This window comes from Astatotilapia calliptera, chromosome 1, assembly GCF_964374335.1.
Source record: "Astatotilapia calliptera chromosome 1, fAstCal68.1, whole genome shotgun sequence".
Lineage (NCBI taxonomy): Eukaryota > Metazoa > Chordata > Actinopteri > Cichliformes > Cichlidae > Astatotilapia > Astatotilapia calliptera.
The window spans coordinates 27,077,223-27,104,732 of record NC_137422.1 but is presented as its reverse complement, the minus strand read 5'-3'; the positions used below and the strand labels follow the sequence as shown (position 1 = coordinate 27,104,732).

Genomic DNA, 27,510 nt, shown 5'->3' with positions numbered 1-27,510 from the left:
TGACGCTTTTTGCCATAAAAAACAAAAAACAAAACAATTTTAGCTTCAATTCATGCTCATCAGTTGGGAAAAAAAAAATACTGTAAAATTATTTATTTCATTTTTTTGCTACAGATGTATTACATAAAACCAGACACTTGTATGAGGTATTAGCACATTATTGTATAAACAAAACTAAAATCAACAGGTTTTCAATGATCAGGATAGCAAAGTAATTAATTTAGTCAGTCCAAAGCATCTACACTGGTCCAAAAATAAAACAACACTTAAGCTATTTTTTTTTCCTCCACATGTGAAAATTCTGATTTAATGATCAGTTTAGAAATCATCACATTCACAGCTCACACAGTCCTGAAAACATGGCATTACACACATTTTAGCTTATGGACTTGCAACTGATTACACAAAAATATACAAGACAGACGCCACTCAGCACTCCTTGATTATGTATCAAAACCTTGGGGGTTTTGTTCAGTAAAACTGCAGCGGTACTAGTCGTCGATTACAGCACATGCAAAATTAAGAAATTTTGTATCCTCTTTTGAACGAACCCATTTGGGTGTTAACAGAGATTCTGGTGATAACGCAGAAACGTAACTGTTAAGACCGTTTTTTTTTTTAACTTTAATTACAGTAGCATTTTTCCCCTTCTCTCATTGCTAAAGACCAAGTGTCATATTTAAGTGCGTTTCTCTGAAATCGCCCCTCTTGAGAATCTCACTTTATCGAAACATTTGACGTCCTTCCTCTGCGGCCCTGAAGTTTGTGGAGTTTGTCACAGTCACGTTTAAATCATTTCAGTAACAAATACAACTGTGATAACATCACAACTGCATCTCCAAGTTCTGCCACATATTATATTATTATCATCATCTATATTACATAATCAGTATAGCACACGTGTTTGTATGCACACTGTAAATCTATACATATATGGTCTGTTTGTCTAGGTTTTAGCCCCAACCCTCCCTCTGTGTGTTCTCCAAGATTTCTTCGTAAAGCCAGCTCTGTGTGAATTCCTGGCTCTTGTCCATCAGCTGGAACAGTCTAAGATACTCCTCTGGAAAAACGTGGCCTGTCAGTATGTCCTCCGACATGCCCATCTCTGATAACAGTTTACTGCCACTGTCTGGTGACCAGAGACTAGAAAACAAAAAAATAAGAGACACAGTAAGGAATAGCAAAAGAAGCTTAAAACCACTCACCAATGATTGGCAACTAACAGATTCTGTCCACTGTTGTTTTCTTTAAATGGAAATGGTCCTAACTTCTGTAAGAAGCACTAAAGGCATGGTGTATTACAGTTGAAGAGACTGCACAGATAATACTTGCTCAAACTGTCCTAAATGTTTCCCCTCTCAAGACAAAAACCATCCTGTGTAGCTTATAAATCCTGGAACTGCCCAAATATTTGAAACGTTCAAAGACATTTAAGACTTTGACAAAGATTCTGCAGAAACGGATATCTCTGGATTAAATTATGGTACTTTTCTAAGGTAAGAGCATCCACCCTGGAATAATCAAATAATCAGTACACTTTGGTTTATGTTATTAATAGCACAAAGGCTTGTTTTGTTGAATTGGAAAGAACGTTGGCAACAACAAAAAAAACAAACAAAAAAACAAAAGCTCTCAAATATGTGGAAATGTAGGGTTTTTTTTCAAAGTAACTAGACCGGTGTTAAACTGGTGTGTGTACAGTTGTTACAGTAAGAGCACATCTCTAATACATGTGCAATATTTTGGCTATTTAATCTAGACAATTCAGTGTGTGCACTGCTTACTTGAGCCTGTCAATGAGCTTGACCTTCCTCTTTGCCAGACACTGTTTGATCATCATCAGTAGAGTTGATGCGTTGGAGGGAGTCAGTCCTGCAGAGAACAGATCTGCCCGTGGGCGCAGGCGCACCAGGCACAGGTGATCATTTGGAAGCTGAGGAGAGGACGAGGGGAAATGTCAGTGCGCCCCAGGTAGGGCTGAACGATATATCGCATTTGCGATAATATCGCGACATGATCAAGTGCAATTTTCTAACCGCAAAGGCTGCGATTATAAGGCTGTCCAAATTACTACCATATCCCAGAATTCATAGCGCGGCCCAGCCAAACTCCAGTTTCCAGCAATGGCGGCCGCTACTAAGTTTTAAAATTACTCATACTAATCTTTCTGGGTCACAAAATAACCTTTTAACATATTTTCAGGCGAGAAAGTAGTTGTGTAAACATCAAATATCTGCTCAGTTTATCAAGATATCCCATATTTGCAAAAGTGCTTCGGCGTTTTCAGAGGCGTCTGCTACCCACCAGCTCGACAGCTAGCCGGGAGCTCGAGGATTACTGATGCGGCCGAGAACGGCACAACTCCCGGCACATCATTTTCAGATCACCGCGGAGTTTCACTGCTCGGGTTAAACGTAATATATAAGTCACTTAGACAACCTAAAAATGTTATTGTTGGGCTTTTTTCAGTGTTTTGTTTGTTCGTGAGTAAATCGGTTTGGCTGAGATTAAAGTTATTAGATTAGATAAAATAAAACTTTATTAATCCCCCGGGTGGGTTCCTCCTTGGTTTTCACACAGCTGACTAAACGTCAAACAGAAAACTTATTAAACAGAAGTATGAGACAGTCGAGAATTTACACCAGTGTCTGGTTATATTTTAGATAGCAAGAAGCAGACGGCCGAGTTTATTAAACTCCACCGAGACAGCGGTGACGCTAATCAGAACTAGACCGTCCAATTTCACGCCTTTAAATTTTAAAGGCGTGTTTGTGTGGGTTTTTATACAATTGCTATTATGTTTGCACTTTATGTGTAATGTTACTGACTGCAGAGATCAGTAAGATGTGTGTATTTTTTATTTATTAGTTTTATTTATTTAATATTATTTTTTAATTGAATGACTGTCTAGTAGTTCACAGATGTCGAAAAACTGAGTGTGGTAAAGCCACTGATTTTGTTTATGTATATTTCTGCAATCTGCACATTGTACTGACTTTCATTTTAATGTTTACACCAGGGTTCCTTGTCAGCACTTTATGCTCAGATGTTTGTAAGCTAAAAATAAACTATTGTGTATGTTCAAATATACTGTTGTGATTGAAGAAGTTAAATAAAAATGTCAGTCATCAATTCATGCATCACCTCATGTCATCATAACAGAGGTCTGTCTTCCAGGAAAGAACAGTTTAAAATTAATGTAATATAGTATTGGCCATACTATATGATGTATTGCTTGTCTTTGTTTAATAATACAGAAGACAAAGACCTTAAAAAATAATCGCATATCGCATCGCAATATTGGGGCCAAAAAAATCGCAATTAGATTATTTTCCATAATCGTTCAGCCCTAGCCCCAGGGCAGCTGTGGCTACAATGTCGCTTGCCATCACCAGTGTGTGAATGGATGGATGACTGAATGTAGTGTAAAGCGCTTTGGGGTCCATAGGAATTAATTAAAGGGCTATACAAATACAGGCCATTTACCATAAATATAAAATACAATCAAGGTTACCCAATTACAGTTATTGAGCCTATTCCCTTCCTTACCTTGCCTTTAGAGCTAGGTACGCCTTGCTTTGATGACACCACAAATGACTCCCACGGCACCTACACAGAGACAAAAATAACAAACATTTCTATAAAACATCTGTTTAAATCACTGGTTTTTGCCCAACTGCATTAACAGAAAGTGCTCTGCCTCATACTGTACCTTATGCAGTAGCTCAATCTCACAGGCCATCTGCCAGAGGACGCCAAAGGCTCTGTAGTACATCATTTCACCAGGGCGTGCCACCAGTTTCTGATGGAGAGATAACCGTTGTTGGATATTTTACACAAGGATTAAAGAAAGTCAGATTAATGATTAATGAGTGAGCAGACACTCGTCGCAACTACAGGTTGTGTTATCAGCATAAATATGATAATGCAGGGAAGACTAGTACAGATGCAACTTAGCTTAAAGCTGCCCCTGAAAAACATCAGGAAGTACAAGAATATGTTTAATCTACATCATCCATCCAATTAACACAAAAATACAGGCTAATTTGTACTCTAACAGTCATTTCTACACAGCTTAAAATACTGTTGTTCAATTACCAGGTATTCCTTCTCGCTTACGAAGAGGTTGAGCTCTATTCTTCCATATCTGTAGACAGACAGCCGCTCAAACAAAGCATAAACCATCTTCAGCAGCATGCCACGCTCATTACGCTGCGGCAGGATACCCACCACCTTCACTGGGATGTCTAGACAAAGGCATTTTACCAAAAGACACACTTTAATGGGCTGGTACAAAACTCATGCAATGCTGTAAAATGTGTTAAAAGCTGTAAACAAAGTATGAGCTTATTCCTTTTTTAAAAATATATATTTCAAGACTGAAAAAGTTCCTGTTATGAAATTTTTAAATTTTGTCTGCTCCAATTAGGATTCAAGGCACTATTGAGCACAAAAGTAAGTAGTTTGCAGTGAGAGGGGGAGGGATAAAAATCCTTTATGTTTTTCCTCACCATCAGTCCAAGCAGATTCTGAGATTCCCAGGTCAGTGAAGAGTTTATCGGTGAACATAGCTGGGGGTTTCACATTGCCAAGACCAATGGGGTCTAGTTTAAAGTAGTCACAGTGAACTACTTCCAGCTGACCATCAAGCCGGCCTTCTAGCTCCTAGAAAGGGGAACATTTATTTGTGTGGATTATACATCAACGAGAAATATTAACTGTTGACATATGACACTTTACAATTTTTAGGTTAATACAAGGGACTTTGTAAAGATACAAAAACCAGTATTATGAGATGGAGATGTTAAAGTTACCTGCAGGTCATGTAGAAAAGACCTATCACCTTCAAGAGCAACAACTCTCTGAGCTCCAGCATTTAACAGAGTCCTAGTCAATACCCCAGGACCTGAAAAAGACAAGCACAAATGCATCAATAATAAGAAAGTATAACATTTGAATATATCAATGCGTTTAAAAAAATTACAAAAACAAACAAACAAAAAACACTAAGTTTGTCGTCATCATCTGTGCAGAGATGGAAGAATGCTGCACAACACTGTAGAGATAAACCCATACCTGGATTACATTCAAAGATAACAGTTTTAGCATCTTGTAGATCAGGTCCTAGATGCTGTGCTACCAGATTAGCCAGGTCCGGGTCCACTATGAAATGTCTGATTTTTTTGCAGCCCTGAGCCCGTCGTACATTCTCCTCTACCTCCCCAAGGTCCAGGAAATCATACTGGCACAGAGGACGACACTGGCCCTGTAAGAACACACAAATGCACACAGTGGGTGAACAGCACTGTCAGTATAAAGAGCTCAAGTTATACTAAAAAACTTGAGTTGTTTTCAGGGCTGAGTTGTTTTTCATTATTTTATGAAAAAAACAAAACAAAAAGCAACTGATGTATGCATGCATTTTCCAGGAACGCATACTTTTTTGTACACATTGAGTGGATCAAATAGCCTTAAAAAGCTACAACAACCTCAAATCCAGCAAAATATGCTGATTTTGTGCAGATTGTATTGTACCTACAGGAATGCAGATACTGTCAGATAATAGCAGTAAAAAAATAAAGTTGATCATAGACTACAATGCTACATATAAGTATAATAGATACAAGTATGAAAGTGAAACATACAATTACAACCAATATAAATGCAGTATACGGCTATCGTCTTCAATCAGAGCCGAAATAAATTATCTACCTGTACAGCTACAGCAGACAGGTTCCTGTGTGCGAGTGCAGAAGAAGGGGACGTCCTTTCTGAACGGGGCTGTTGAGAGTTTGGACCAAGTGAGGGCCGACCAGGACCCAAAGACAGGGAGTCCAGACTGTAGGCCCTCCTTTGAAGCACAGACACACCAGAGGCACAGAGGCTAGAGGGACCCACAGGGGTCCACACTGCCTTGCTCAAACAAGATTGACCTCTGACAGTATGGCAGCAAGCAGAGCGGAGCAGTAGCTCCACCACTCTGCAAATCTGGGTGGACATGGTGGATGACCTTTATGAGAGGCTACAGCACAGAAGGAGAAAAGAAGAATCACAATAACTATAATGACATGAAATATTATTAAAGGCAATAACACATTTGATTTTAGGGCACACTCAAGGTCACCTTATGCAGAAGAGTTAAACACATAAGTATAAAAAAAAAGAAAATATCAAATCAATAAAACAAGTTAACATATAAAAAGGTGGAAGACATTAAGAGTAAATATGCTCGTTTAAACAGGTGCATTTTCAGACAGGAAAGGGAATGGCATGGATGGACTTCAGAGGAAAACCAAAGTAATGAGTTGCAGTAATCGATGCCAGACGTTTCCAAGGTGTGAACACTCAGGCTCTTAACCCCACAGGGATGAAGGAACTGAGAAGTTTTCAAAGGGGAGGGAAAAAGTGTAACATTTGGAAAAAAGTCGGATTTGGTGCCTATGAGGGGAACCTCTCAAAGACGCTGGAGAACAAGGATTAGATTTCCTGAAGGCAAATACACTGGGGCGTGGGTGAGAGACCGGTGGGAGGTTTGGTAGACCGTTAGAGCTTTGTCAGAAACATAACTATGGAAATTGATATTAAGTTTAGGGAAGATGAGACAATAAGGGGAGAAGAAAACAAAAAACATACGTACAAACACGAATACGTTGTAAGACTAAATGTCATTTCTCACACATTCTTCTTTTACCTACTCTTGCTCAGCTTGGTGGTCAAATACCCAATTTCAAGAGTGTATAATAAAATAATCGACCGCTAGCATAGACAATTTCACGATTGCACTGGCAAACACCGGTGCACCCTAGTCAGAACAATCCCATCTGATAGCACGTGGGTGGGTTTTCATAAGCAAGCACATGTGCTGACTATTACTTAACCTTATCAACATCACAGTAGAGTTTACAGTGGAGCTCACACATATTGTTTAATTGTCAAAAGGGCGCAAAACAACCTGAACCCGAGAGACATTTTTAAAACCTAAAGTTGTTAGCCGAGAGGCTAGCAGTGCGCTAGCTACCTCTCTTAAAGCTATCATATCAAACGGTTATGTAATAGTGAAAAACGCGAGCATACCTCACTGCAGATTATCCAGCAGTTGCTTCAAATCTGAAGACATCCAGACTTTAACGTTTACTCTCGTCTATCTGCTCGCTGGAAAAACTCTGTGACATTGAGCCCACCGCATCCTGACCTAACCCTGCGTGCCTTGTTTTTGCAACACTCGTGGTGTTAAAGACGCAGCTGCTTTCGTCACTGACAGGCGACTACTGCGTAGGCCAATCAGAACACTCGCGGAAGTAGTCGGCCTAATATGGCTAGCGTAGAAACACTTTCAAAAACAGGAATAAATCAATAGAAGTTACACATATTTCGCAGAAAACTAAACAATACATAGAATTTTGTCCTAAATATAATATAATAACTCCAGTTCCTTTGGAAGAAATTGTTTAAACAGCTAAAAACTCCCACTGCTGTCAATATCTACTAGCATATTAGCATATTATCCTGCTACGGAAGTAGACCAAGGAGCGCCGTAAAAACGCACGCAGTCTGCCAGGCTGTCAGACTGGATCCAGGATCCTGGTGCAAGGGCTGCAGGTGTCTGTGCGAGCTTGTCTGCTGTCACTATGGCGCGTGTAGAAACATCTTCAAGCAGGCCGTACCATCTGGTTATCTTCGGAGCCTCCGGGTTCACGGGCCAGTTTGTGGTGGAAGAGGTAGCCCGGACGGCGTCCGAGGGTCCAAAGGGGAGCTTGAAGTGGGCCGTGGCCGGTAGGAGCAAACAGAAGCTGGAAAAAGTTCTGGAGCAGGCCGCCGGAGCACTCAGTATGTATCCGATTGATCCCATAAGCTGTGCATATACAAGCAAATAGTCACTAAAATAAGGGTATTCTTGTTGACTTAAACATTTTAATTAAATGAAATGAAAATTAAAACTGGAAAAACACAAATCCGTACTTACAGACTGTTTACATAATAAAATAAAGATATAGATGAAATGCATGCACTACTTCAATTTGTTACCGCAAGAAGCCTGAGGAGGAGAAATGAGCGCATATGCTTATTGACGCTGGAATGTCTTCACAAAGGGTTGTTTGTGTTGTTTGCAATTTAAAAATAATAATAAAAAATGCAGGGCTACAGTTATTGTTTTCTTAAAACATGGTTACATTGCCAGGGTTACATTGAATTTGCTGTGACTTTGACCCTCAACTCAAAGTACAGTAAAGCTGATGTTGCAACCAAAGGTTAATCCTTAATAATTCTTCTTCTACTATAGATAAGATAAGCTGTAAATTGTTCTTATCTCAGCCTCTTATTGTTTGATCAACTAAATAAACATTATTTTAATTAACATTTCAAACAAAATAGTGCAGTTTAATTCCTTCAGAGGAAGAAACTAGGAATGCATCGCATGATCATTTTCTTATCTAACAGAATGTCTTATTTTCCCAAACAGAAAATCCAAGTAAAATATCATCAGTTTATATGTCAAATAATCATTAGCACGTGGAATTCTGCCATTGCTGCTGCAGTCACAGAGCAGAAATAGAAATACTATTCACAGGAATATATTCAAAAATGTGGTGTGGAATAACAGATATATACTAAACATATTTAGAATGGCAGTAAGTTTCCAGGTTGATGATTTGTATCTATGCAACACGCTAAACATGGATAATTGAGTCCATCACTAGCTGAAGATCAGGGAGCTATTCTGTTGTTGTTATAGTGATTCAAGTTTCCAAAGGATTAGATTGTTATTCTATTGTCCAATCCTCTTCGGCTTTCTCTTCAGGGAGTGTGCAACAGCTGATGGAACATACCAGTTCGCTGTACTATCCCCGTCCATGACAGCACTCTAGTCCAGCCTCTCAGTGAGCACTGAAGATGGCTTATGTGTTTGTTTGTCTTCTAGAGGCTTTCTATAGTTACAGTGGCACATTTTATAATTACTCATGCTGTTTAATGTCTTAGTTATTCAAGATATTTCTTCCAGCCTGTGCAGCATCTGCATTCTTTTACACTATGTTGTCCTCGTTTTCACTCGAATGCTGTACAGAGTTCTCACACATTTGCACGTCTATTGGTTAAAACTCAAACTCAGGAATAACAAAACAGTATATTTTACACAGAAGTAATATTTTTCATCTTCATTCTCCACAGATGTGTGTCTGTGACCACTTGCTCTTCTGTCAGACTGTAAAATGACTTGGGGCTTTTTATATTCATTTGACTAAACTAGGCTAATCTCATCAGGGCAAAACTTTTAATATTCCTTTAGGAGGCTGGCTTCATTTTTTTTACCTGTTATAATCATTTACAAGTTCATGTTTTTATTCATAGACTTTAGTAGCTTTTTCCTGATTCCCAGTTAACACAGTTCATGTTCTGGACCTTTATGCAGTCCCTCATTTCATCCAGTTTGAAACAATCATCATAGCTCCTTGTAATTTTAACAGTATGACAGAAAATGTTTACACAGACAAAAATAAGTGACCGACTTTGCATATTTGCTCGGATAGTAGTGTGATAGCTGGGGTGTAATAGCACTGCCTGTGAATATGCTGCCAGACATATTCATTGGACTTCCAGTGAACTGGACTTTCATTGGTTTATATGAAACGAATGAAAATGCTGTTACTTATGTGACTTTGTGTGTGTGTAGGTAAGCCTGAGCTGAGGGCGGAGGTGGACATCATCGTCGCAGATGTCGGGGAACCAGACTCCCTTTCAGCCATGTGCAAACAGGCTGTGATTGTTCTCAACTGCGTCGGGCCTGTAAGTTGACAGTTCCACAGAAGCTTGTGTTTGTGTATTATTACTTGCTCCATGTCATGACATAAACTAGTTTTCTCTCACACAAACTGCCAAGATTAGTGTGATGGCATCCTGCTTTGGCATAAGAATAAGTTATCACCCCCATCTCTTTCTCTTTCTCCTTCTTTGAATCTCTGTCTTTCTTTCTCTTTCTCTCTCTCTCTCACACACACACACACACACACACACACACACACACACACACACACACACACACACACACTCACTCACTCACTCACTCACTCACTCACTCACTCAGAGCAGCGTTCACTTCAGCTTACATTCACACAATGAAGGCTACTGACGTGTAGCACACAATAGCTAGCATTATGTTAAAGTTGGAATGAAGAGTGGGTTTCCAGCACCACTGAATTGCATCCTGTGCATCATTCAGGTTTGTTTGTATTATTTAATCAAATTCTTTGACTACAGTAACCACAATTGTAATGCACAGCAGCACCCTGCCAGCTTTCTTCAAACTCAGACACAGAAGCCTGTTGTTTTTATATTAGGTTTTGCTTGCGTATCTAAAATAAACCAGTGTGTTAACACCTGGCAATGAAGTGAACACGTTCAACAGGATTTGCTGCAAATTGTTTTTGTGTGGAAAGCCAGGGAGGGATCGTTTCATGTTGAACAATTAAGGGGAGCAAAGACACTGGTACCTGAGAGCAAATGCTACGTGATGTGTGTTGGAGAAGATGGATTTTCACCTGTGTAGCACAAGGATTTCGCAGTGGGGAAAATGGCCAATTTTTAAAATTGTGAAAATTAAGTAATTCAATTAGTTTCTGTCTGTGTTTATAGTACAGATTCTATGGGGAGCCAGTGGTCAAAGCCTGCGTGGAAAATGGAGCACACCATATTGACATCAGTGGGGAGCCTCAGGTTTGTACTGTAATGTATGAAGGTTTCCTCGGGTTTGATGTTGGCTTGAGGAAAACACAGACACACACACACACACACTGGTAAACATGATTTAGAACTGTGCACTAGGGGTGGGGGAAAAAATCGATACTGTGTAGTATCGTGATATTTTGTTTGCTAATAATGTATCGATACAGGGACAGCAGAAATCGATATTTTGTTACAAAAAAGGTTTTTGTGCTCTGACTTCAGAGCATGTTGATCCTTTTTCTGAGCAAGAATCCTGACATTCCTTCACTGTCCAAATGTGTTTAACTTTTTTTTGGCAGCAATAAACATGACAGTTTACTTATTTTAAATTAAGACATGTTTTATTTTAATTAAGTTTAAAACTTTTTTATTTAATGTAAAATTATATTTTGTTTTAATTTACTTTCAAATTCTTCAGTTGCTGAATGGGCTGCAGTTTTCATAAATAAATAATAATAATATAATATATTAAATAATAATAATAATAATAATAATAATAATAATAATAATAATAATAAAAAAATAAAATTGCAATAATATTGTATCGTGCGTTAAGTATTGTGATAATATCGTATCGTGGGATGTATGGTGATTCCCACCTCTACTGTGCACAAAGCTAACATTCAGCTCTTGTTTAGAAATAAATGGGAGATGTGCTGAGTTTGATGCTGCAGCTAGTTAGACAAAATTATTTCTCACTGGGTCCCATGACAGCAACAGCTGCCTTACTGTCAGGTGCTCATGTGTGACGCAATAAGTCCTACTGCAACACAGATGCAGACGCTTTGGTGATCCGAATTTAGTTTTTATTAGGTTTATGTGTATTCCCTGACTATTTATCATTTCCAAAAGGTTGCATGAAAGCTACATGAAATATAACCCTCCTTAAGAATTGAGAACATGGTGTTTTTTGCATTTGTAAAAATAAAAAAATCTTTCCTCCAGTGACAGTATATTTAGGTGTTTTTGGCAAATTGTCTTGTTCATGCTTTAATTAAGAAAATGCAAAAAGGTTTTTAAAAAAAATCGTAGAAATGTAAGACTTTTTGTGCGTGCGTGCATGTGCATGCGTGCGCGTGTCTGCGTGCGCCTTAACTTGAGTTTCTTTCTGCTGTTATCTAGTTTCTGGAGGGCATGCAATTGAACTACAGCAGCCAGGCAGCTGAAAAAGGTGTGTACATCATTGGGAGCTGTGGATTTGACTCCATTCCTGCAGACATGGGGGTCCTCTACACCAGAGACCAGTTCAAGGGTATGCAAATAGTGACATAGTCTACACATTCAGTATACATGTTCATATACACAATATTATTCAAATTTAAGCTCTCTTTGACAGGGCTATGGAGTTAATGATTTAATGATATAAACTTGTGTATTTGTTTATCCACAGGCACACTGACTGCCGTGGAGAGCTTCCTGACTGTCAGTGCAGGAGCTGAGGTATGAATCTGTGAACCAGCTTGTTGTTTAAGCTTCATTACACACGTTCTTCTGTACTTGTGCTCAGTAATTCTTACGTATGGTCTCCATATTTTCTTATTTCACGTGTGTGTGTGTGTGCGCGTGTTTCTGTTTTCTTCTGACAGGGTGGGTGTATCCATGATGGCACATGGCAGTCAGCCATCTATGGATTTGCTGACAGCCAGAAGCTTCAGAATCTTAGGAGAAAGTTTAATCACAAACCTCTCCCCACGGTTGGCACAAAGCTTAAACGCAGGTACACAAAGCTAATTTAAAGTATTTTTTTGATTTGCATCAAATTGCCTGCCTCAGAGTAAATATTGCAGTGGATGAACATAAAAAAAACAGTCTGGAGACAGTATGAAGGATGGTTGTTAGAATTTTATTCATTCTTATGTCAATACCAGTACTCCGAAGCTGATACTATTCAGCAGTATGTGTTACCTTGACTTGAGGCTGAGATGGCTTCATGTGGAGGTATGAGGCTGCATGGAAGATGCCGGTACAGCATCCATGTTCAGATATTAAAAAAATGCAGTACTTGTGGTGTTTCTACATTTATTGTGTGCAACTACATTTTTTCACAGAGGATACTAAATACTTCTGTCTGCCGCACAGCATCTTTAAATGTTATCGCTCAACCATATCATAACCATGTTAAATGAATTAACATTACATATAAATCTTTAGCAACACCATTTGGATAAGGGATTAGCAATACTTTGGTACTGATTAGTATATACCAGTATTAATTTGTTACCTGTCCCATTTCAAGAGCATAGCTGGCAGCAGTTATGAGCCACTGTGTGCATGCAAGCAGCTAATAACACAGATGTAATGATCCCACTGATAGGATGTAAACTGATGTGTAGATGCATATATGAGCGTGTGTTTGATATAACAGAAAGATCATTTCTGTTAGATTCTACAGTCCCATAGTGCACAAATGCATGTATTACACCTTGCCCCACACATAATTTTGTGTAATCCCTGAAATGCTTGTATTTGTAGGGGAGCGCTGTTCTACTGTAATGAGCTCCAGCAGTACTCTGTGCCCTTCATGGGCTCAGATCCCTCTGTTGTGAAGAGAACTCAGCGCTTCCTGACAGAGGAATGTCAAGCCACTCCGGTCAGTCTTTTATTTATTTACTAGCTAGTTTCTCTTTAATATCTTTTTTTTTTTTTTATTAAATTTAACATCCGGGGACCGCTTTACACACATTGTACTTGTGTTAAATGTCTGCTGATTCACTTGTAAAATCTCATGTGACGACGTGGTGTCCAGGACACAACAACTTTGTTTTTTCACATTTGTGCCGCTTGTATTTCACTGCCTCTCATCATAAACTGCAGGTCCAGTATGGCGCGTATGCAGGAATAGGAGGTATCGGAAACATCATCAAAATGTTGTTTGCTGGCATGATGTTCTTGTTCTTGGTCAAGTTCAGTTTTGGACGGAATCTGCTCATCAAAGTAAGCTAACACAAAATGTGGTTTACTGCATTTATAATATCAGTCGACTGTAACTGTACAGTATAAAATACATCATGGGTGTTTGGAAATGCTGTGACACTCATCTGTTTTTAATCTTTGCCTTTAGTACCCGGAGTTCTTCTCCTTTGGAATGTTTTCGAAGGCTGGACCAACTAGGAAGCAGGTAAAGCACAAACAGTCTACAGTTAATCTTAAATCCATGTGAAAATAAAAACAGAACAAAAAAGGTTATGTCTGCTAAAGAAAGTGTTCTGTTTTCTGGCATGTTTTAGATGGAGGCTTCATCCTTCCAGTTCACCTTCTATGGAGAGGGCTACACTGAGGAACAGGACACCTCCCAAGAAAAACCTAGCGCCAAAATCCGCACACGGGTTCAAGGACCAGGTAATCTGAAATTAAGGGTCATCAAAGACAAGATTTTGTCTTTGATGCAATCACCATGCAGCAGACTCTTAAAAGTCCTTGAAAACAGGAAACATGGCACCGTTTCTCTGGAGTGAAAGGAATACAAATTAGCCCAGGTAGCCAGCCTGGCCTTTCTTTGCAATCCAAGTCTAATCCAAGTAATTTTTCTTTCTGTTATTCAGAGGCTGGATACGTGGCCACGCCCATCGCCATGGTTCAGGCTGCTCTAACCCTTCTCAACGAAGCTGCAGCCTTGCCTAAAAAGTGAGTCAACACTCCCCCACATCTACCGCCTGACCTGGATGTGACTTCACACTCAATTACAAAGCACAACATTCATCCACCCAACCTCCCTCTCCAGCTTATAAAATTCAGGGTCACAGGGAGGGGCTTAAGCCTATACCACCTGGCATAGGATAACTAAGAGAGACAGACAACCATTAATAGTCATATTCACATGTAAGGTCAATTTAGAGCACATGGGGAACATGCAAACTTCGCACAGGAAGCAGTGCAGCATCACTGTGCTGCTCACTCTCTGTGATAGCCCTGCAATAGACTGGCGATCTCTCCAGGATGTACTCTGCCTTTATCACATGACAAAACATCAAGTATATCTTACCAGTCTATGTAAATAATAATTTAAACTCACTCCCAAATAAAATGGATGACTGAATTTACTCATAAACCAGATGGAAGTCTGCATGCTGTTAAATGATGCTGTGAAATGTGAGTGTGTATTAGTGTAAAACGGCTTCAAAGTTCAAAATGTGTGCGTGAGAATGTGAAAAACGTCATATATTGCTTCACCATTTGAGTCACTGTCATGATTCAATATTAGTCAATGCACAAGCGTAGTGGTTTTATGTATAAGTGAATCTCACTTGGTGACATTTCTGGGACTTGGTCTAATACAGTTAATTTTGTACATTCTCCAGGGGAGGAGTATATACTCCAGGAGCTGCGTTTGCGAAGACCACACTAGTCGACCGCCTCAACAAGCACGGCATCCAGTTCTCTGTCATCTAAAGTTTGTTCTCTCCCTGCTGCCGTTCTCCAGGTTTTTGTGAGCACTTACTAATATGCATAACAGGAAGTAAAAAGTTTCCAACATTGGAAGAGAGCTGTTTAATCACAAGACAGATGAGTTTCAGATGAAGTCCTGGTATTGTTTTTTGGGGGTTTTTTCTAGTGTTATTTTTGACATTTATTCTTTTCACTTAGTCAGAAACTTGCCTGTCTCTTTTCAGCTTGAATGTATTAAAGTTCTGCTTGCAAAACAAAAAAGCACAACTGTGGCAGTGTTTTCTAGCCAAGGGCAGTAAAACAAATGGGTTTCGCATGGTCCTCCACTAACACAATTTCTGGCGACTTGAAAAAGGAATTCTGGGAAGAACCGGATTTACTTCACATCTTTAAACACAAATGGTAAAGAAAGCATGTTAAATTATAATCAGACTAAGAGAAATTGGTTAGACACATTTTCTATGTGCAACAAATGGAATAAAAAGAGTCTTGTTTAAGTTGCCACACAACTGGGATTCACTTTAAACAGAATGGGACTAATTGGACACGAGGAAAGGGGGAAAACTGCATGCTCCCTTCAGTTTAAAACAAAGTATTACTATTTGCAGTAGATTTGTAATGATTTTCAAGGACTGCAGCTGTTGTGAACTTCATGAAACACCTCTTTCTTGGAAAGTCAACTTCTGCACTCTAAGCGTTGTAGCATACAGTAGCTTTATATGTACAGCAGTAATACTAAGTAGCATTAACATGATAGCTGTACATATTTTGCTCTGGTTGTGTGAAGTAAAGCCAATAGTAGAGGACAGAGACCTGCTGTGTGTTTATGTACACGCCTGCCTTTCCTGGCCTGTCACTGTAGATAAAATCTTCCTTGCTTGTTGGACTAATTGCTTGTTTTATTTTTTTAAAAGGCTAGTTCCTTTTAGCCTGAATTTCCAGGGGTTCACCTTCAAAACGGTTACCTTTGAGCATTGTCAGAATAATGAATCCAGCTGCCTGTGCATCAAACAGCATGAGTTACTCCATGAAACCAAACAGGGCTTGTAAACATCTTTTCCTTGCTCCTTTGACTGGATTAGTTTCACCTGCAGTGATGATTTTTGTCAGCGTAGACTTGTTTTTCATGTTTGGGCGTTATGTGCACGTGGCAAGCTGTTTTGGGGTTGTTTTGGTGTGCTTTGCTCAGAAATAAAGCCAACTCCGCAAATAATTACAAGTCTTGTATCTTTTTCATGCGTCACAGAAACATCATCTGCATTTCCTGTGAAGTCAGTTTACATTGTAGAGTATGCACTAGTAGTACAAGAAAGTTTAAGAGCTCTTCTACGAGCAAGTCCTGCCACTTGGCAACTATCGTGAAATGTCTTGAGATGCCTATTTGGGCAGTTAAGTATTTTCTAAATTACATTTAACTTCAGAGACTGGAATCACAAGTGAATCCTGATTTTAAAAAAACTGAACTGATACCACCACACTTTGGAGAGTTCTCTCATAGACTATCTTTGCCACACAAGTTCACTGTCTCTCTTGTGTATCTGGAGGTTTAGTTACATACAAAGTGATCAGTTTTATTACAGCGGTCTTCTAGTACACAAACATCCCTCAAAAACCTGAAATAATGCAGGTGATTCTGATGTATTATGATTGTTAGAAAAGCAAAGTTTTCATGCAGTAAACCTCATGTGGTTAACTTTTTTTTTTTTTTAATTTAAGCAAGACCTGAGCTCAGTGCTGCGTACTGTATTTAATGTGATCTGACAGATGATATTGGTATTAACTAAAGAAAAACACCCCTGACAGGGGAAAGGAGATGACAAAGCTCATCTCCTTTCTTTCTGTCCTTGCTTCAGATGTCTGTCTTGTCAGCATCTGTTCATAAGAAACCGGACAATTTAATAAGAAAACCTCAACAGGACTGTAGCTTGTGTAGTGATGTCAGTGATAAAAATCTAATGTGGAGTGGGATTAAAGAGAAAAGAAGTTTGTGCGATTTCAAACACCTTAAACGGCAAAAGGTTTAAACAAACAATCACAAAAGGCATTTATTCATAAAAAAAATCCAATTATCCTGTTTAAACAGCGACATATTCACAATTCCAAATTGTAGGAATGTGAATTATTTTACAAACATGTGTTCATCTCAACTATTGCTTCAGTCAAGGTGGAGCATACAGTTTTGTACACGCCACCTCACATTAGGCGGTTGGTATTTCAGTTTGAGCCGTCTTCCCTTGATCTTTTTCAGACCCATGCAGTCTCTGGGTTCAGCAGCTGATGAGAGTAGATGGCATCTTCATAGTGGTATTTTTCTGCTATGGCCATGATGGAGTCGTGGCATCTGATTGTACTCAAAACCTTTAGTAGGTCAACCACAGCAGCCCTATAGCAGAAACACATGATTCTGATTACAACATTTGTTGGGTGGGGGTGGGGAACATCTGCACAAACGTATGAAGATAATGACTTTATAGAAATATTGCTGTCACACTGCAGGAAAGTCTCCAATAGCTTGTGTATCAAGTGAAACAAAAAAAATCTAGCAATATAAAATTAATTTAAAAAGGGCATCTATTTGATGTTGACTTATCTTACTGTTTTCTACAAAAACATGCTTTATTACCTGGTGTTGGGATCTGTGGGAGGCTGCTGTTTACAGATGGCATGAACTTTCTGAACTATGTGGTTTCTGAAATTGTGGAGCTGAGGCAAACAGGTGCTCTCCCCTTTAAACCAAGACGGGGGTAAACCATCTGCTATCTGAGGAGGGAGCGAGGAGTGATAAAGCATCATTATCAACGTCAAACTAATATGTAGAACACCAACAACTGTGATGCATTCAAATACCTTTTTGCATGCATAAACAGCATTGTTGGACAACGTGTGACTGCACAGTGTGGTCATGAGGTATCGGTTCAACAGCTTGTCCAGCATCAGTTCCTTCAATACAGACTCGGGGAGCAGTAAATCCCACTTCCCCATATTGCCTAAGAGCTAAATGAAAAGCAATGCAATTGATATTAGCTTGAGAAGTTTCAAAATACAGTCAAAATCTGACACAACACAAATGTCTGAGCAGTACTTTTACAGCTGTCCAGAACCGCTGATCTCTGAAGTGACGCTGAGGTGAAGACGCCTCTTCAAGAAACCTGAATAGAAGATCAGACAGTATAAATAAAGTGCAAATACAACAGGTTTAAATGACCATATCTGACTATTATCTGACAATTTTATCTAATGACTGAAGAGAGTTTTAGATACATTTCCTTATTTAATACAAGGAAGTACTATACTTTGTATCAAATAAGGAACAAAAGGATACAAAATGCAGGTGTTGTACTCAACACCTGATATTCATTTTTAAACACATCAAACAGAAACTCACTTTTTGGGGTACAGGGGAATAAAGACATCGTCATCTACACAGCTTCTCAGCCTGCGAACCAGAGCCTCTGTGAATGCCTGAGTGGGAGACAAATACACAAAATATGTATCTGAAAGTACGACCCAGTAAATAATAGGCACGTTTTAAATGGTAAAAGACAACAGCAAAGGTGAGTTTTGTTTTGAAAAATGTGTAAGTGTTGGCTTTACCTTGACTGGCTTGCTATGCTCTCCTTCAAAGACAGAATAGTCCTCCTTCAGACTGTGGCACACATCAGTCAGACAGACAGACTGTTGGTGGGACATGGGATCCCACACCAGCTCCACATAAGCTGGAAACAAAGACACACAAAGACAGGCAGGGTCAGTATTTGACACATCTCGTGTCTGTAGTTGAGGTCATTATAATGTGCATATGGATTTTTCAAAGACCAGCAGAGAGCAATCAATATAAAAGGCTAAGAGGAATTCAAGGCAAACCTTCGTTCCAATATAACTATACCAGGCAAGGGAGACCACTGTAAAATATTAGTTATAGGCAGAGTGACTTGGTAATTCATTTGGTATGGACTGTTAATTTTGCTGCATAAAGCTATTCTAAATCCCTAAGACGATTCATACATTCTGGACCTAAAAAATGATTTAGATTTGATTATCCACAGCACCTGAAAAGCTGAACCAAAAAGCAAAGTAAAAGAAAAAAAATGCTCAGATAATACTGCCTCAGATTAAATCATGAAATGGATTTTAGTTTAAAAATGAAAAAGCAACGACCCCTATGCAGTCCTGTACTTGGATGTTTTTGCTTCTTAAATTATGGGGAGCACAGATCATTGAGTCCACAGTACCAGTCATTTTGGGTACGACGGTCCTCTCTATGACGCTGGACAGCGTCTGTCTGTCTGTGTGCTCCAGCTCTTCGTGGCCATGTCCATGACAAAAGGTCTCCACTGCTGTGAACCATGGGAGGTTTTCAAAGTCTCCACTGGTATCCTGAGACACAACAATAAATCTATGGTTATTGCTGCATATTATAACATCATAACTAATGGCAGCTGTGTTTACAGTTCAATTCCCCAGACATGGATTAAGCCTAGTCCTGGACCACAAACTTTTTTTTTTTCTTTCTTTTTTTAAATGCAGGTCTTAGTCTGGGAGTAGCGTTAATCCATGTCTAAAACCTCAAACCCTCTGTATGCGTACACAAGTTCAAGTACTTTTAAAGGGTTCCACGCCAGCAGCTGATGCCTGATGATGGGGTTCAGCAACTTGGGCAGACACAGAGAGATATAAGCATTGTGGTAGGACTCCGAGTAGCATTCCCTCCATTCTTCAAAGCGAGACAGAATCTTTTTAACACTGCAGAAGTCTTCTTGGACATCAGAAAATACTGCCTTAGACCTCAACAGTATGTCAGCTGGAGCAGACACAGAAAGGGGAAGAAAAGAGAGACAGATAAATACACAGGCATCAAGCAAATCAGGATTTTCTCAAGTTTATAGCCTAGAAACTAAAAGAGAAAGCCACAAAGAGAGAAGAGAGTTGCCGTAATAAATAGAAAATATTTATATTGCAGTCTTGCAGAATTTAATTGTATTATACTTCACTGTGTTTAAGGTACACCATTTTAGCAAAGCCTTCGCCTACAAATTGATGCTCATACAGAGAGCTGAACAACCACGCCTCACCTATGTTCTTCTGCAGCTGCTCCTGCTCTTCTGCTGAAGGTTGTGTGTCTTCAGCCATATCAAAGTCTTCCTCAGTTTTAACACCGACGTTTACCTCACTGGAACACAGAGACAAATATTAAACCCATATCTGTGCAAGACTAGAATGGAGTACCTGCTCAAATGCATGCATATACTTCCTTTTTCTAATACATGAACAGAATAAATTAGAAAAGTAACAAAGCAAACCAGGAAATGTAATCTTGAAAGGTATTTCATTACACTCACCACTGAGTTTCTGATCCATTGGCTGAACTTGCACTCTGCTCTGCTATGTTATCTACAAATTACATCCAGTTAATTTAAATATTACATCCTGAGACACACTGCACAGTAGGTTTTAATATACGTGGAGAGACACACACACACACACACACTTCACTCACAGCTAAGCTGCTGCAGGTGGTCTGCCTGCTCCTTAATCTTCTCTCGTCTCTGAGCCAACAGCGCCTCCATCTGGTCAGACAGCAGAGTGTGCAACTCCAGCTCCAGAGAGTTTATCTCAACAACCTTCAGCAAATAAAAGGAGAGTCACCTAAATTATTGTGGGATTATTTATCTGGGATAATTTAGTCAAGTATTGAGAAAAAAAAACAGATAATGCTGTACTGGTTTATATCATATGAATACACAGTAGAACAATTTAAAGCTTAAAGATAAACTACTCTTTTTTTCAGTTGTTGCTTTAAATGTTAACTTTTCTTTTCTGACCTTCTCCTGCAAACACTCCACCATGTTGTGGGCATAAGTCGTCATGGTCCTGTAAAACTTAAGCTGCTTCTCTGAGGAGCTTTCCTCCAGATTCTCCAACGAGGTTTTAGCACCCTCAACATCGCCCTCCATCCTTCTGAGCTCTGCCTGGCGTGCTCTGTACACCTCCTTCAACGAATCAAGTCTAGGAAGAAAAAAAATATTACAAAGTGGAGGAGTTAAGTGTACAATGGGGGGAAATGTGTGTTGCATGTTTTGGCAGCATGCAGTAATAAAAGCACAGTGTATAAATGTAATGTTTATTGGCCTCTGGAATCATGCTAATAGGAATTACTACTGCTGTACAGTGTATCATTTAAACATTTAATCCTAATCTGTTCTGTCATTAATATTTTAAATCGTTATAGTGTGTGGAATAAAGAGCAAACTAACTTTCCAGCGATCCTTCTCTTGACCGTTGAGACAGTGACAGGGGGAAGCATCTTTGGAACTTTGACTCCTGCAGATTTCTTCTTCTGTCTTCCTCTATCTCGCCTGCTTATGCTACTGCTGCTGTAGCTGCTGGACTCACTGCCAGATGGGCTCTAATGAAAAATATCAGGATAAAAGGAGGATAAAAAGACAAAAAGCAATGACAGCAGAACAATGCAAAAAGACACGCATAAAGGTATAAAACAGGTGCATAACTTACAGTAACAGCATTTATAGATATGTGCTAACAGAATAATGAGAATCAAAAACAAGATGTTAATTGGCCCTCATACCTGCTCCCCTGGTCGTCTTTTGACTCCCTTCCCAATTTGTGTCTCTTCCCAGAGTTCCTGCTCCTCCCCATCAGTCCCTGACCGACTGCCATCACTTTCTCCTAAAACACACAGAATAGGACAATTAAAATTCACGGTTTGGTTAAAATCCATACGAACTATTCAGACAGGCCTATTATGACAAATTTCACCTTTCTTTTTTAACTTAAACAGCTTTCACATTTTCATGCTTCCCCACCGTTCTTCTTCTCTCTACACCTGCCATTTCTCTCTCTCTTTCTCACCTCCTCATACTATTTTTTCTGTATCCCGCCCTCTCATACCAAGTTTCTCAGCAATTCTTTCCCTGATGCTCCTCATCCGTGGGGCAAACTCGATTCTCCTCTCATGATCATCCAGCTCATTATCATCATCATTGACTCTGTCATCTTCATCCTCCCTGCTGTAGTGATCTGGTGTGCTGCCAGCTGAACTCTGGCCATCTCTACTGAGGGGAATGAATTCTTTCTGGGTTCGATTGGCACGACGCCGTCTCTTGGCTGCCTCGATCTCTCTAGCATTGGGGATATTTACTGCAGGCACAAACAAAGCAGAAGAAATTTAAAAACACAGCCATGAATCCAGATTAACAACTGATGATTTTAATCATATCATGTAGTCCTAACAATCTGAGAGTCCTTCTCTTTGACAAAACATACCAGGCGTATAAGAAGAACTGCTAGAGTCTGAGGCTGAGCTGGCTGAAGGAGATCCCACTCCACGTTCATCGCTATCACTGTCATCATTGCTCCCATTATCCTTGTCATCATCATCATCATCTTCGTCGTCATCATCCACAGAATGTGGTGACGCCTGACTGCTATAATCTTGCCTGGGTGAAGCAGATGATGAGACAGCACCACCAGCCCCTGAAGGTGGAAGAGAGAACAGGAAGCCATTGATTTTAGCTAAAAGGCATAAAAATGTTTATTCCGTCTACTCACCAAAAATGTGTTCTGGTATACATTAGATATTGCAAAGAATCTATATATGTAAACCCTTAACAGTATAATCTTAAGATTAGAAAGGATTAGAAAAATAGTCATTTTGGTTTATTTATGACCAAAAGGGATTTGAAAACACATCAATTTCTGTCAAATAAGTTACCACAGCCTCATTGCCTCTACCAAAATCATCTCTAAACTGCAGAGACTAAACCAGGAAAAAACCTGTGAACACATGGATCTGTTGCTGTCACTTCCCTACTCATCACCTCCTATGGAATGGATGCATTCTTTTGGATACACATATCACACCTGTCCAGTGAGTGTATTTAATGCACATATACTGTATTCAAGATCTGTTTCTAAGAGTTCTTGTTCCCATCATGGACCTACCTGTGCTGACGATGGTCTTGGCAGGCGGAGCCTCCTTCTTCCTAATTTGGAACAGAACTGTTTTCTCAGATGACTTCTTCAATTTAAACGTAGACTCCTCAGCTATGAGAAGGTGAAACAAACCAGAATTATATGCCGTTACATTGGGCAATCACCGCCAACCGCCATCCTCTGTTAGGATGATCAGACCACTACAAACTAAATGTTGGGTATTCCAGCTGCAGCTCTGTTAGATAATCCTCACTGGGTTTCAATATGGATTCCCCCATAGATCAGCTTTTCTTCATAAGTCACACGTTTTTAGGGGGGAATCGTATGTTTTTACTTTTGCAAAGTAGAGCCACACAAAATGTGTGACATTGTCTCAATATGTGGGAAATGGTGTCTATTGTCACCTTCGGGTCCAATAAAGTAAAACACATGGGGTTCAAGAGGCATCTGGGCAGATGATGTGGACAGATGACAGGGAAAGCACTGACAGTGGATAAAATCATTTAGGAACTCTATGAACTGTCACTGTATCTTTGAGGTTTAGGTTCTTCACCTCTTTTACCAACAGATAACAGGAGATTAATATTTCCAAATTCCTAACGTTGCTCTAAAGTTGTCAGTGAGCTGAGGAGTCAAAGATATTTACCTTAAAGCGCCTCGTTTACATTTACTTACCTTCCTTATCATCGGAGAAACTCAAAACAGAGGTTTCTTTCTTTTTGGTCCCCTCCTGGTCTTTCTTTCTCTCTTCTCTTTCTTCTGTCATTTCCACGCTCTCCCCGTCTTCTCCGTCACTGGAATCCGGCTTCGGAGGCGTCGCTTCCCGCTTGGAGCTGCAAGTGATGCCGCGGCTCTGCGCGGCTTTAAGGGGCTTATTTACCACAGCTGGAGCGGTTTTCTCCGGGTTTTCCTCTCCTTCTTCGCTCTTCTTTGGCTGGTCCTCATCGTCGCTGGAGCAGTCTTTTCTTTGCCGAAAGTTTCTCCGGGGTTTCTTGTTGAACATTTTGCTCCACTCACCATGGAGGTAGCGAAGTTGTAAACTAGCCGTAAACCGCGAAAATCGTTTGGAAATGTCGCAAAGCTGCCGCAAGTACGCCTCAAGGGAATATGGGTAATAGAGTACATGTTTAGTTTTTCAGAAGAAAAACGCTTGCACATTATAGTAAACTAAACACAAACGATGATATTCCACAGAAATAAATAATAATAATTAACAATAGTTAGTCATCTCATTAAAATTACTACATAAAGCAGCGCTCTGTGGGAATAAACTGGAGTCAAAACAGAACCTGGGATGAAAATAGCACTTTTTTAAAACTTTACTAGGTTAGAGGAACCACACGGACACAAACAGAAAAACACAAACTATTGACAATGTGTAGCAGTGAATGATATACACAGCATCGCTATTATAGTTTTGTATTATTTATTAAGTTTTTTTTAGATATCAGTTAAATAAAAATTCGTTGTACTTCTTAGCTGAGTTTTCCATGACCACAGTAACCAGTCATGTTCTTGCGTATATCCACTGAAGCAGTTTTAAATAACATTACATGAATTAATGTTAAAGAACATCACATGAAGTAAAAACTATTGGTTTAACTGTAGGTGGAAAAATATATGTTTGTAGGTTTTAGAAGATAGACTCCTTATGTCCTTCACAGTGGTCCACTGCCTATTATTCCCCATATTTTGCAAACGATATACAAAAGACCAGACTATAATTCATTGTCTTAGTTACTTAGTTACTGGGATTAAATCGTGTTTTTAAATGCAACTGCTATATCAGTAGTGGGCATGTATGGTACGTAATGAGTGTTCATGGAGGCAGGAGATCTGTTAACATTAAAATTATCATCCACTGAATTTTCTATAATTTAAAAAAAATCTCTTTGCAGCCATCATGCATTCCCTCAGAGCTTGTGATCTCGTCCCACTGAAGCAGCCAAATCTGGCCAAATTACAGTCCAGGTAAGTTACTAAGAAATTTCCAACCAGTTTTGGAAATGACTGATTGCTGGACACCCAACTGCCACCCACATTAAACAAGATGTCTAATTTAAGGCAACAGTGTCCCTTCAAAGTCTGGATTATTTGGGTGTTATCCCAATTCTGAGCTTTGGAAATTTACACAGCTAAACCCGGTTAAAAACAGGCAATGATTTGATTTACCGATCTAATACAGTACATTATTAGTTGGCTATATAGGCTGATCCAAATTTCCAAAGTGAGCTACTCTTTGTGACTTTAATCGCAGAGGATTTCTGAATTGTTTCTTGCAAATGTGCAATTGTGTAATCTCAGAATATATGACTATATAATCTCAGAGTGTATGGCTGTATAATCTCAGAACACATGACTGTATAATCACAGAACGTGTACCTATATAATTTCAATATATATGACTGTATACTGTCAGAATATCCTTATCTCATAATTTGTCATGAATAATCTCCAAGTCATACAAGGATTTTAATCTCTTCTCCATTATTCTCCTAGTCTGGCTCCATATTGTATAATATTACCCTCACTTGTCTCTTATCTGCCTCCCATCCCATCGATTGTTCTCCTTCTCCATCTGTTCCACTTTTATTCCTCCCTTTCTCTCTCCTCCCACTTGCCGGACGTTAGCAGCGCCTCACAGGCTCCAATCACTCGTCGTCAGCCATGTTGTTGGTGTGACACACCGAGCTGTCAGCAACAGGTTCTCTTGAGCAGAAACGTTAACAAACTTAACATATCTCCTGAAAACGGCAGCTCTCCGCGGATACTAAACTTTGAGAGCGTGTGTGGGAAACCGTCCAGAAGTGGTGGCTCGTCATTTGCGGCCTCTCGAAAGCTCAGAAGTTGATGTTTTTGAACCGTAGCGGTGAGAGAGGTAGGCAAGCGAAACTGCTTATCTAAGCATGGCCGTAAGTTTGATGTTCTCATAATAATCCTTTATAGACTCCCTGTTGACTTTTCGATATTTTTAATGACTTTTCCGTGTTCGTGTTTCCTTGTGTACCTTGTTTAATTTGAAAATTTGAAAATATGAAAGGAAAAAGTGTTCAGAGGTGATGCTTCACCGTGGGTGCCAAACAACCTGGGACCGTCAGAGTTGGGTTAGCTTGCTAAGTTGTGTGTTTTCATTAAATGTTTTTTGTGGACAATCAGATGAGGAGTGTTTGTTGGCGCTTATTTTATGGCGAAAGTGTATCTGGGAGGTTTGTGAGAGCAGATTTGCAGGAAAGTCTCCTAAATTCCTTTTGGTTCAAACTAGTTGAGCAGGTTGCAGGCAGGTCTCAATGACTGGTGACAAGTGATCAGGGAATGCGACTCTTTCGGTTTATCTAGAGACACATAAACAGAGATGAAGGTTGTAAATGACGTTACCGTCCCCAAGTGGAAATGTTTGTATGAATTATTGGCCTGCTCGGTCTCAATTGTGCAAAGTGACCTAATTGGTGAAAGCCGAGGCCCACACAAATATATTTAATGAGCTGACAGGGTTACTTCACCATATTTATTATAGGCTACTGTAGATTGGTGCTGCTGCACCCAATCGTTCTTCCCTGCGAAATCTCTGTTTTTACAATTAATTAAGACCATGAACAGTGAGCTTGGGGGGAGCTAACTGAAATAGTATTGGGATTGTAGAAAACTATTATCCACACATCTATGCATTTTCTGAATTGCTTATCCAATTCAGGATCGTGGGGGTCCTGGAGCATGTCCCAGCTGTAATAAGATCAGCGGTGGGGTGCACCCTGGACAGGTCGCCAGTCTACCACAGGGCTAACATTAACACCTACAGCCAGTTTACAATCAACAATTAACCTAACATACAAGTCCTTGGGCTGTGAGAGAAAACTCACGCAGAAGGGTCCCAAGCCTGGAGGGTAATCCCATTCCTTCTTGCTGGGAAGTGCTAATCACTGCACTACTATGCCGCTCACTAATAATAAAAATTATTAAAAATTAAAATATAATGAGGGAAAATTCTTTTAGTTTTTATAAGTCTGGTCAAACTGGGTCAACAAAACTTAAACCAGGAAGTATTTGTGCATATGATCAACTATAACTAAAGTGAAGGTAATAAAAACTTAATTGAAATAAGGGAACACAATGTGGAAAGTAACTGAACTGAAATAAAAATTAATCTGGAAACATGATACAATCTACAAATAATATGAACTACTGTGAGTGATGATTGCAAATAAGTTTAATTAAAAAACTTGGGGGGGGAAATGCAGGATAACATATTGCAGCATTTATCTTTCTAACTTGGCAGGATGTTGTTTAAAAACCACATCAGCACAAAAAATTATCATCATTTGCTCCGGTGCTGTCTATTTCAGTGCAAATATTTTGTTATTGCATAACACTGATAAGTTGAGAGATAGTTCTTTTAGCTTTTTTTTTTTTTTTTTTTTAAAGAGTCTTTTACCCGAAGGCCAACCTTATTAGAGA

At 39.4% G+C, this 27,510-nt stretch overlaps 4 protein-coding genes across 5 annotated transcripts in view; 2 read left to right on the top strand and 2 right to left on the bottom strand.

Moving 5' to 3' along the window:
- Nucleotides 1-78: 78 nt before the first annotated feature.
- On the bottom strand, nt 79-7,250 carry tfb2m (transcription factor B2, mitochondrial). Its single transcript, XM_026171096.2, has 10 exons — nt 7,075-7,250; nt 5,713-6,022; nt 5,077-5,266; nt 4,815-4,906; nt 4,512-4,665; nt 4,099-4,247; nt 3,713-3,802; nt 3,550-3,609; nt 1,785-1,933; nt 79-1,143 (listed from the first exon to the last, which is right to left on the bottom strand). The coding sequence occupies exons 2-10, from the start codon at nt 5,998-6,000 to the stop codon at nt 954-956; spliced, it is 1,362 nt and encodes a 453-aa protein (XP_026026881.1). The 5' UTR covers nt 6,001-6,022; nt 7,075-7,250; the 3' UTR covers nt 79-953.
- Nucleotides 7,251-7,374: 124 nt separating this feature from the next.
- On the top strand, nt 7,375-16,318 carry LOC113024225 (saccharopine dehydrogenase-like oxidoreductase). The gene is made up of 12 exons (XM_026171108.2): nt 7,375-7,827; nt 9,671-9,783; nt 10,630-10,710; nt 11,842-11,971; nt 12,110-12,159; nt 12,306-12,436; nt 13,192-13,309; nt 13,534-13,653; nt 13,781-13,837; nt 13,947-14,058; nt 14,262-14,343; nt 15,018-16,318. Exons 1-12 carry the CDS (start codon nt 7,629-7,631, stop codon nt 15,106-15,108), a joined length of 1,284 nt encoding a protein of 427 aa, XP_026026893.2. The 5' UTR covers nt 7,375-7,628; the 3' UTR covers nt 15,109-16,318.
- On the bottom strand, nt 16,048-24,129 carry gcfc2 (GC-rich sequence DNA-binding factor 2). Its single transcript, XM_026171070.2, has 18 exons — nt 23,734-24,129; nt 23,068-23,169; nt 22,390-22,599; nt 22,015-22,263; nt 21,692-21,792; nt 21,360-21,511; nt 20,928-21,111; nt 20,603-20,726; nt 20,445-20,496; nt 20,178-20,275; nt 19,707-19,906; nt 19,338-19,482; nt 18,700-18,821; nt 18,491-18,567; nt 18,188-18,254; nt 17,953-18,099; nt 17,729-17,865; nt 16,048-17,488 (listed from the first exon to the last, which is right to left on the bottom strand). Exons 1-18 carry the CDS (start codon nt 24,059-24,061, stop codon nt 17,350-17,352), a joined length of 2,634 nt encoding a protein of 877 aa, XP_026026855.2. The 5' UTR covers nt 24,062-24,129; the 3' UTR covers nt 16,048-17,349.
- A 1,582-nt stretch (nt 24,130-25,711) lies between these two features.
- itsn2b (intersectin 2b) overlaps nt 25,712-27,510 on the top strand; it is a 35,888-nt gene continuing 34,089 nt past the window's right edge. For both annotated transcript variants that reach the window (XM_026171056.2, XM_026171048.2), the window contains exon 1: nt 25,712-25,936. The gene's annotated coding sequence lies outside the window, so the exon portion shown is untranslated. The remainder of the gene's footprint in view (nt 25,937-27,510) is intronic.